This window comes from Epinephelus moara, chromosome 24, assembly GCF_006386435.1.
Source record: "Epinephelus moara isolate mb chromosome 24, YSFRI_EMoa_1.0, whole genome shotgun sequence".
Classification (NCBI taxonomy): Eukaryota; Metazoa; Chordata; class Actinopteri; order Perciformes; family Serranidae; genus Epinephelus; species Epinephelus moara.
In genome coordinates, this window is record NC_065529.1 from 499,629 (window position 1) to 511,042 (window position 11,414).

At 39.3% G+C, this 11,414-nt stretch overlaps 1 protein-coding gene and 1 long non-coding RNA gene across 2 annotated transcripts in view; one reads left to right on the top strand and one right to left on the bottom strand.

Annotated features, from left to right (window-relative positions):
• The window catches only part of LOC126386418 (dihydropyridine-sensitive L-type skeletal muscle calcium channel subunit alpha-1-like), a 509,728-nt gene that overhangs the window by 402,255 nt on the left and 96,059 nt on the right, over positions 1-11,414 (top strand). The window contains 1 exon segment of the mRNA XM_050038752.1: positions 9,394-9,495. Coding sequence (XP_049894709.1) covers positions 9,394-9,495 — 102 coding nt within the window.
• On the bottom strand, positions 15-5,258 carry LOC126386450 (uncharacterized). The gene is made up of 3 exons (XR_007569503.1): positions 4,921-5,258; positions 4,121-4,578; positions 15-555 (listed from the first exon to the last, which is right to left on the bottom strand). It is a non-coding gene; the product is annotated as an uncharacterized LOC126386450 (long non-coding RNA).

The window sequence follows — 11,414 nt, forward strand, 5'->3', positions numbered from 1 at the left end:
GCCCTGTGAGGCAAATTGTGATTTGTGATATTGGGCTTTATAAATAAAATTGAATTGAATTATAGGTAGGATGAGGGTGTTACATGGTGAATTAGGACATTCCACAATTGCATCTGATTTATGAGTGACTGAATAACAGGAGCAATGCTTTCAATAGCCTCTGGGCGAAGTGGATAATGTCTTTTACATGGTCTAACAGTTGATTTTGGCTGAACAATAACAGAGTTGTCCCCTGTATATTCCCAAAATCAAACTTGCTTCCACCACACAAGTTATCAGGCATTGTTGATATTATTGCCTCCCCTTCATCAGTCAATAACATAAATGTAATTGCGTCAGTGTGTGTGTGTGTGTGTGTGTGTGTGTGTGTGTGTGTGTGTGTGTGTGTGTGTGTGTGTAGCACCTCAGCTTGTGGCCATCAGTGTTGCTGTACGTTTCTTGGTGTACACTGCATCATACAACCTGTCCATCATTGTGGTGAAATCCTTTGATCCAACTGCTGGGCTGGTGGACCTGTTGGCAGGTTGAATGTTGGCCCATCGGAGCTTGAAACATCTGGGACAAACAGCCTTTAGTTTAGTTTAGTTTAGTTTAGTTTACTTTTATTTGCACATAATGTTAAAATCAAACTGTATAAAATTTACAAGATTAAAAAGGAACTGTGCCGGAGAGGTTAGAAGCCACTAAAGGCTTATCAAAGAACCTCCCCTTAATTAAATCACACAATAAGGATAAGAAATAAACAAAACAAAACAACAAAAAACAAAAAGGGGGAAGGAAAGCGGAAGGACAAGAAGGAGGAGGAATGAGGCAAAAAAATCAAGACAAAACAAGAGCAAATAAAATGAACAAAGTCAATATAAGATTACGTGTTTGATAATGCACAAACAACTAAGAAATAATAAGACCAAAAACAAGGACAATCCAAACAAGGAAAAAAATAATAATTCCACATTAAAGTTGATTAATTAAATACATTTTCATTTGATTTTTGAAGATTGCCAGCGAAGATGATGCTTTAAGAGATGGTGATAGGTTGTTTCAGAGAGATGGTCCTCCATAACTCAGTGAGACTGGAGCAAGGGAAGTCCGACAAAAAGGACGATTAATGTATTTGGACTGTCTAGTGGAGTATGAGTGAATATCAGAGGAAAAAATGAAAAATTTTGAAAAACACTTGGTAAGTCATGAGTTAAATGTATGAACTTATACATAAATACACAAATCTGATATTTGTTTACATCATAGATAGATAAAAGTTTGTATCTTCGGAATAAAGAAGCTGAAGGGTAACATCTATTAACAAGACCAATCATTCTCAGAAATCTTTTTTGGACTAATAAAATCTTATTAAGATAGGTAGAGCATGTAGCGCCCCAAACAGAATTACCAATACATAATATAAGGAAAGATTAAACTGTTGTACAAGGTTAAATGACAAGAATGATTGGTTAGTGAACCAACTGCTTAAGATACCAATTGATTTCAGTCTTTTTGCATACATGATCTGTATGGAGTTTCCATGTTAACTTACTCATAAACAATGACTCCTAGGAATTTAATATGAGGAACGTGAGTTATTTCCTTGTTGTCTAAGATAATTTGGGCATTTTCTTTTGAGTATTTTTTGTTTTTAGCGCAAAAGAGCACAAAATTAGATTTAATTATATTAAGAGAGAGTTTGTTTATACAAAACCAATTTGAAATAGATGACAATTCCTCATTAGCTTCTCGAAACAGAGTATCAATGTGATGCAACCAGGCACGTGTCATCAGCAAATAAAAGAGGTAAAAGAAAATTGCAAACCATTGGCAAATCATTGATATAAATCAAGAACAAGAGAGGTCCAAGGATAGAGCCTTGGGGAACACCACAAAGTATCTTCGCTCTATGTGAAGAATGCCCATTAAATGAAACATACTGTTCTCTGTCCTTTAAATAATTAAGCAGCCATTTCAAAGCAATACCTTGAAAACCATATTTAAGTAATTTTTTAATAAGTATATTGTGATTGACTGTGTCAAAGGCCTTTGACAAGTCCAAAAACATAGCAAGAGAATTTTTTTTTATCTAAAGCAGTGGAAATATTATGAACAAGTTGTGAAATAGCCATTTCTGTTGACATTTTTTTTATAAAACCACATTGGTGACTGTATAATATGTTATTCTCATCCATGTGTATTTTTACTCTTGAATAAACCAATTTCTCAAGAATTTTGGAAAAAACTGGTAAAATGGATATAGGACGATAATTTGTGTATACACTAGCATCACTAGATGTGAATAGCGGTATAATTTTGGCTAATTTAAGATCACTTGGAACAACTCCTGTCCTGATGGATAAACTTAAAATATGTGTTAGAGGCTGAATAATGGAAGTAACTATTCTCTTAACGAGACTGGCTTGTGTTTCATCATGTCCTGTAGAGGATTCTTTCAATTCGATTCAATTCAATCTCCTGTGGAGTAGGAGGGTCGAACATGCTTAAACTAGGATATTGATTATTGAAGTTCTCAAAAAGATGACCATCCGTATTCTCAATTTTGTTGGCTAATGAAGGACCAATATTAAGAAAGAAATCATTGAAACCATGTGCAATATCTGAAGGAGTAGAGATTTTTTTTTCTCACCATCGGATAAAACAGATGGAATAGATGTGGAGGCCTTCTTCTTATTCAACAATTCATTGACGAGTTTCCATGTTGATTTGATATCATTATGTGATTGTTCAAATTTAATTGAGAAGTAGGATTTTTTTGCAATGTGCATCAATTTAGTGAAATGGTTCTTGTATTTTTTGTAGAATTCAATGTTAAAAAGGGTGGGGCTAACAATATATTTTTTATATAGTCTTTTTCATAATGTAGGATTTCTTTAAACCTGGAGTAATCCAGGGTTTACAATTTTTAGACTTATATTATCTATTGATTTGAACAAAAGGAAAGCATTTATCAAATATAGAACTAAATATGTCCATGAAGGTACTATAAGCACATTCTGCACTATGTTCATTCAATACATCTTCCCATGAAACTTTATCTATTGAGGCTTTAAACAAGTTCTCATTTCTCTCATCTCTCATTTCTCTACGACAATATGTTTTCTCTTCTAGGTTTTTTTTTTAGGTTTATTTGAATTATTAATTAGAAAAAAACTGAAAAATTGGAAAATGATCTGAAATATCAGTAAATAATAATCCAGAATTGATTACATGTTCAAAGTAATTTGTAAATATATTGTCAATTAAAGTTGTAGAGGAAAACGTTATTCTACTAGGTTTAAAGATGAGGGGATATAAGTAACATGCATGAAGAAAATCTCAAGAATTGGATTCATTTTTTAGAAGATGGATGTTAAAGTTACCAAGGAGAATTCATACCTTACCCTTGCTACTTATCAGCTCAACAGTGGAGGACAATGCATCATTGAATGAACCAGTATCAGTGATTTTGGTGGTAAAAGTGTTGTGATTGACTGTATATATTGTCCCCCTCATACTGAGACTAGGTAGTTCAACAAAAAGAGATTCAACCTCAATTTGATCAAAATTACTGCTAAGCTCTTTTCTTTCAATAAAATTAAATTTGTTTTTTCTACATGAGTGCAAAGCATTATAATGAAAAACTGAATAAAGAGATACCAATTCATCACTTAGCCAAGTTTCTGTTAGAGCAAGCACTGAAAATGTATAGTTTAAACTAGACAAACATTGGGTTAAGTGATCATAATTTTTTGATAAACTACGTATATTTGAGTGAAAAAACAAGCTGGTCACATTTCAGGAATGCAATATTCCCCTTCATCCTCTGCTCTCGGAGTTGAGGTAGTAGCTCTTTACGTTTCATGTGGAGTTGCGGAGTAGTTCACTTATGTCGGCTTGGGAAAATTGAAGACTTGCTTTTAGGTCATGAATATCTTTTGAAATATTTAAAACATCTCTAAGAAGATTATCCATTCAGACAAACATAGAATCAACAATCACTTGAAAGCATGATTTGTAGCTTTTTTCTTGTTGCTCAAGAAGATCTTTGTAGAAATTTTTTGCTGCTCAAGCATTTCATGCAACACAGACATGGTGACAAACTTCTCATCCTTTCCAGCCATTGTGACCCACGTACCTTACGCGTTTTTTTGTGGCTGACCTGTAGGAAGATGCAGCAGGTCCTAGTGGTGGCTGCTGCTGGAGCCTGGGCTCGGCCTGGTGGTAGATGGCTCCTGCTGAAGTCTGGGCTCAGTCTGGTGGTGAATGGCTCCTGTTAAAGCTTGGGCCTGGCCTGATGGTGGATGGCTGCTGCTGAAGCCTGGGCTCAGCCTGGTGGTGGATGGCCACTGCAGAAGACTGGGCTCAGCCTGGTGGTGGATGGCTCCTGTTGAAGCCTGGGCTCAGCCTGGTGGTGGATGGCTCCTGCTGAAGCCTGGGCCTGGCCTGGTGGTTGAAGGCTGCCACTGAGGCCTGGGCTCAGCCTGGTGGTGGATGGCTGCTGAAGCCTGGGCTCAGCCTGGTGGTGGATGGCTACTGCAGAAGCCTGGGCTCAGTCTGGTGGTGGATGGCTGCTGCTGAAGCTCAAGCTGCTTGCTGCTCGCTCCCAGTGGGCCCAGGATGGTGGTAGATGCAGTGGGCCCAGATTGTTAATCCATCAAAAATCTCTTAAAGCATTGTCCATTCACACTTCAGCAAAATTTCTCCATAAATGACTTGAATAATTGATAAATAAAGTGTTTGTATGTTTTTTTAAAAGTATTTATAAAGTCTAGAAATACAAAACAAAATTGAATAGCTTTTGTCTTAAAATAGGGATATTTATTTATTCAAATCACTTTATTCTACTTGTCTCATTTAAATTAAGAGCCTCCACTTCCTGCAGGGTTGGATTATACATGGCCAATAATTGTTGCATGGCTGTGACCCATTTCTCACCTCTAGTCTTTTGTGGATCAGGCAGCTCCTCTGCAACCTCCTTCAGCTGATCTGGCTGCCATGGCCTGTACACAAGCACTTCTGGATCCCAGTGGCTGTGCGCTTGGTCCCCTGTTCGTCGTGGCTGGGGGTTGGGAAAAACCATCATGGGCATTTGGTGAACACCCCCTTTGTCCCCTTGGCTCCGCAGCCAATGGTCGAAAGATGGTGCTACTGGAGAAGCACACTTTCTGGAAGGAGTAACATTAGGTTTTGCTTCCTTGGGGGGTCAGATGGAAAGCTGAAAGGTCAGGGTACAACAATGCCTCTTCCCCCTCCCTTTCAGAGTCTTTCTCAAGTTGCTCAGCATCAGGGCCATGTGCCTTTTGAGGTGGAGGGGCTGCAGCAGTGGAGACAGCATATGGAGGAGGTAGAGCCCTCTCTCTTGCCCTGTGTTTCTGTTTTTCCTTCCTTTCACACTTACTCTCATCTTTCATTTCTTGCTTAATCATCAAACCTGCCAATTACATAGAACTGGTCTCTTAATCATCAAACCTGCCAATTACATAGAACTGGTCTACAATACCACAAAGGATTTATATGCCAATGAGCTCCACTCTCACAAAGGGAATACCATGGAGATAGGCCTACACACATACACTCATGAGTTGAGTTTCACTACCGCTTGTCTGGAATTACGTGACAACTCGTTTCCAACATCAACCTCTTTAGGATTTACATGGAAACAGGTACCTTACTACAAAATAACTACAGTGAAAATGATTCATAACACTGTACTCACTTTTTAAAAGTAGATGGAGCGTCCGCTGTCTGCCAGCCATTCCTGACTTCAGGCGGGATCCTGTCCTCCGTTTATCAGAGCGGAATTTTCCCTGAGTCTCCTAGAGAATCCTGCCGGCGGTTTAACCCTCAGTCAGGGCAGGCGTCGATCAGCAGAACGTCCATCCCTCGTCATCAAATGTGAGGATGTGATGGACTCGGTATGAGGAATCAAGAGCAGAAGAGCAGAGTTTTTTTTCTTTTCTTTTTTTTTTACTGATTGTCACACAGTGTGTGAAATTCGTTCTCCGCATTTGACCCATCCCCTGAGGGAGCGGTGAGCTTGGGAATCATGTGTTGGAAACGAGTTGTCACGTAATTCCAGACAAGCGGTAGTGAAACTCAACTCATGAGCATATGTGTGTAGGCCTATCTCCATGGTATTCCCTTTGTGAGAGTGGAGCTCATTGGCATATAAATCCTTTGTGGTATTGTAGACCAGTTCTATGTAATTGGCAGGTTTGATGATTAAGCCCCCCCAGTTCCAACCCTTGATGCTGAGTGCCAAGCAGGGAGGCAGTGGGTCCCATTTTTATAGTCTTTGGTATGACCCGGCCGGGGATCGAACCCACGACCTCCAAGTCTCAGGGCAGACACTCTACCACTAGGCCACTGAGCTGGTTCTCTGACAACCTTCAGGATCTACAGACGTTTATACCAAACCAAAGAGTTGAACCCAGGTTGCACCCACCAGCTGCACTCGTAAACGAGATTGCCCCCCCTAACAAAAGGTTTAGCAAAACAGAAAACTTCCCCCTAAGAACTATAAGGTTATGACCTCAAGATGTGGAGAATTGGCTGACTGATTGACTATAATATAGAGACAGACCTTGAAATACCTAATAGACCAGGGGTACGTCCCAAGTCTCTTATTTTATACTGCTAACTCCTAACTCCTTACTTGAACCAGAAGTCGTTCGAGGTCCGCCATCTTTAAGGCTGTCTCATGTCTCTTATTCCTGCCAGTAAGGAGTTAGGGTTAGGAGTTAGGAGGGATCTGTTAGGTGCGATGAGTAAGGTAACATGAGAGGTTCCTAACAGGAAGTCTTTTTCAGCTTGAGGCCCTGACGTATAAATACCCGCCCCCTACGTCTGGCTCATTGGAACGAGTTGGCGGAGAAACAGCGCAAGTGTACCCGTTACATGCATTCTTTGCAATGAAATGCTGTAATTCACATGCCTACGTGACTACAAAGAGTAACGTTGATGATATTTCGTGCAAGACTGTCATGTTGTAATTAAGACCCGTTGCGTTGTTCATCGGACTGTCGGTGATGTGTGGCTGTTAAATGTGCAGCTGCTCATGTCCAGAACCACAGGTGTTGATATAACACCACGTGCACACACACACACACACACACACACACACACACACACACACACACACACAAACACAAACACACAAACACATTTGCCCATCATTTATTGTCCTGCATGTCATGTGAGTGGAATAATGTTTAATAGCTTGTAGGTAATATTAATTATTAATATTAATATGAATTAATATTATTATTTTAATTAATGTTGTTGTAAGCTACTGTCATTACCGTCTGTCCTGCATCTCTCTCTCTGTATCTCTCTCTCTCTCTGTCTCTGCATCTCTCTCTGTCTCTCTCTCTCTATCTCTCTCTCTGTCTCTTTCTCTCTCTGTCTCATTGTGTCATACGGATTACTGTTAATTTATTACGTTGATCTGTTCTGTACGACATTTATTGCACGTCTGTCTGTCCTGAAAGAGGGATCCCTCCTCAGTTGCTGTTCCTGAGGTTTGTACCATTTTTTCCCCCGTTAAAGGGTTTTTTTTGGGGGGAGTTTTTCCTGTGAGGGTCCTAAGGACAGATGGATGTCATATGCTGTAAAGCCCTGTGAGGCAAATTGTGATTTGTGATATTGGGCTTTATAAATAAAATTGAATTGATTGCGGTAGACTGACAGGTCTGATGTCACTCAGCAGCTGACTTGTTGAATGATGGCGAGTGGATTTAATAATAGTGATAATAATGATGATGATAATAATAATAATGTTAATGATGCTCATCACAGTGACAGTGGCAGGGCTACAGACCGTTCTTTAATTGTGACAAACTTCGGCAAATGACTCAATAACAATGGTAATACATGCAAAAGTGTGTGACCAAAGTCATGACGGCGGGGGGTGGGGGTTACGGCTTTGATCAGCGAATATAATGTGACTTGGGATGTACGCCAAACGCTGGCTCCGTTATGCAGCAGATCCAGCTGTGCCGCCGTCATCAGAAAAGGACGTCGCTTTACGTGACGCTTCGGAGTAAGGCCGTCTCATGCCACTTAATCAGCAATCCTTGCTCCTCACTCCTAACACCTGACTCCTTGCATGTTTTCCTAAGTGGGAGGGACTAAACAGTTAGGTAAGGTGGCTAGGTTAGGTGGTTAGCAGTAATTTTAAGGGACTTGGGACGTACCCCAGGTTACCTGACAGAGCACTTGACGGGTTACAATAGGCTTCCTTGGATTGAATTTATACAATATATTGGATAAACAAATACATACATATTACATAACCCCATCATGTAAGAATTGCACATCCATGCAGGCAATCTGATGATAATACTCAGCACAACTCAGCACATTAGTGAACATAGTAACTGTATGACTGCATGTATAAATTCATATGTATTGTACATTGTTTATATACACAGCCACATAGTTACTTTGTTTACTAATGTGCTGAGTGTACTGTGGATATAAACTGTATGCACTAATTTATCCACTATACTATAATTTTCTTTTTTCCTTGTTACTGCATGACATAACGGTCCATACCTGATGCTCTCGTCAGGCAATATTCAAGTTGATTTGATAAACCTCTGAGGTCTTTTGACCCAACATCCAAGAGGATCTCTTTGAAGTGTTTTGTGAAGCTTCGTATATGCTGTGTGTCTAGAGACCAAAATCTGAACAGTGCAATAGCATCTTGTTGATGCCTGTGCCATGCTTATTGGAAGGGGTGCTGCTGAGAGATGGAGACAGGACGATAGGAAACAGCAAAACTATAAATCACATCAGCATATGGAAATGCTTAATTGTCATTTAGCTTGGATTAAGAGTCAGTATCTATCAAGCTATTCTAAACAACAGTGTTGGAATTAATGAGTAATTATACATTATTATAAAAGTAATGACTTCAAATAAAGGGCAAGTAAACTCATTATGGCACTAGCAGGCAGCAGTGTATACCATTGTTATGCCAGTAGCTAAAGTTGCTGCTAACTTAGCTAGCCTGCTTTCCCGACAACCTAATGCAGTCACAAAATGGTAGATTGGAAATGATAATTAATGTTACCAAAAAAAAACGACAAGTCTTAACTTCACCTCTTGAAATTATTTTGAGTTGTGAAGACCTCAATGTGAGTAGTACAGGCATAAAACAGACATAAACATGAACTGCTTTGCCGAAAAGCATAAGTAAAGTGGCAACATTGTGAAAAGGGCCTGTCAAAGGAGCAGAGACATTGAAACATCAGCCACTGTCTATTGCATTACCACCTCCAAAGTGTCAAAAGTCAATGTGCTTGGGTTTTGAAACTGATTGAATGACATACTTTAACCAATCTAAATTTTGATTGTCTTGAATTTCAGTAATGTCTATTGTTTTATATTTTTTCAATTGTTTAGGTAATTTTGAACAAGCCAACGAGGAGCTGAGGGCAATTATCAAGAAGATTTGGAAGCGTACCAGTATGAAACTTCTGGATCAAGTCATCCCACCTATAGGAGGTCAGCTTTAAGAAAAAAAGGCAATCATCAGGAGGAAAATGCACAGCCATTCATTTTTGCAGGTGTTCGGTAACAATAATATGCACAAACAAAGCAAAACATCTACCCGCACAGTGCTATCCTGTGCCAATTCTTCTTTCTTCTGTATGGACTTGACATTTCAACCACAAATGGTATTCGATACATAAAGTGCTAGAACTTATTTTGCTCTTTAAAAAAAAAGAAGAAAAAAAAAAAGATTTTGTCTTAAGGAGACAGTGATTTAGTGAATTATGAAGTTCTTACATACAGTAAATAGAGTTTATATCAAGTATTGCAATAGTTCAGTGTTTTCTGAAATGTAAAAGTCCACTATGAGTATTTCCTCACAGCTTTCCTTCTGACATTTATGGCAAAAGTGCTGAATGACATGATCTGACACTGCATGACAATTGGGATATTCGTCAGTAAGTGACTGCTCTGAAAGTACTGGTAAATGACTGTTCAAAGGAATTTGAAGACAGCACAGAAAACTTTCAGAAACCGTAAGTAATTTCTGTGGAGTTGCTATTTCTGGCAGTCTACAAGCCCGAGAAGCACTGACCCTTCAACGGCTAGTTATTTGTTTCCCTTGACTGGGACAGCTTTGAGTCTTTATGCTGACCTTTCTGTTCTAAATCCAGCTATGGGTGAGTTACATCATAACATCATGGCAGTATGCAGGCCAGCCATTTGAAGTTATTGACAATGGGAAAAATTCCTCCCAATTAGGCCCCTCATCAACACCCACTCCAGCACCACCACCAACAATCCTCCCGTAGCTCTAATACAAGCAATACCAATTAAGCTCCGGGACAATGTCTCTAACAATCATCTCAGAATTCAGTGTTATAGACACATCTGGGATGTGCTCTGTTTTGCATACAAATACCTAATGTGATTACAGAGCACAAAAGGTATAGGTACAAAAAATCTTCCAAATTAGACTGTGACAGTTCTATTCCTTTTTTTCCCTCTAAAACAAAATGAGGAGAGAAAAATTCCCTTCAATAAATTATTTGAGAAAAGTAAACTCAACCACTGATTTAAGAAATTACTGCAAGTATTAAATCAGAAAATCAAATCATTAGTGAACAAATACATTTACTGTTAATTTATCACCGTTTCCAAATCCAGTGCTTATAATGCCTTAATTTATGAACTTTCAAGACTGTTTATGGACCCTGTGCATAAATTAGCCTAGTTTTGTAGCATTATTAAGCCCTGTAGACTGTATAAAACAGTGGACATAGCTCCGGGGTTTGAAAAGTGAAGCCAATGCGTAAGTGCCTTTAAACGGCATTCTTTCGAATGGCCAGGAGGGGGTAACTACACTGGTTGCAAAAAAATGTCTGATGACAAAAGACCCAAATTTTCATTTGATTTATTAACTCCGTAAACCTTTTCCTCAGGAGTTCATGGGCTTGTTGCTAGTTCTAAGTCTTCTTCAACACAACATGATGTGCATTTGTAAATAATGGCCCTATTTCAAGTTAAATAGATGATAAAGCAGGGGTATGCTTTGAGGCATTGCTACCTTCAATTTGACCAGTTGCAACCATGGCAACCTGTCAAGAGGCATAGCAATGCTTATCCCTGGCACCGTCCACATTACCGTGAACTTGTGTTTGGTGTCAGTGTTTTCTGCTTTAAAGCCACAATGTGTAGGAATTTCTCCCATCTAACGTTGAAATCATATATTGCATTCAAACAGATGGCGCACTCTAGCGCCTCACTGTTTCAAACACATATTGCAACAACTGTAGCCGCTGTGTACCAAAAAGCTGTGATAACACTGATGAAACCATGTCATCCGATACTACATGGAGTATTCATTCAGGCTCCTACACAGACACACGCGACACGAATTGACAAACCCCCTCCTCACCATGCTGGCTGTG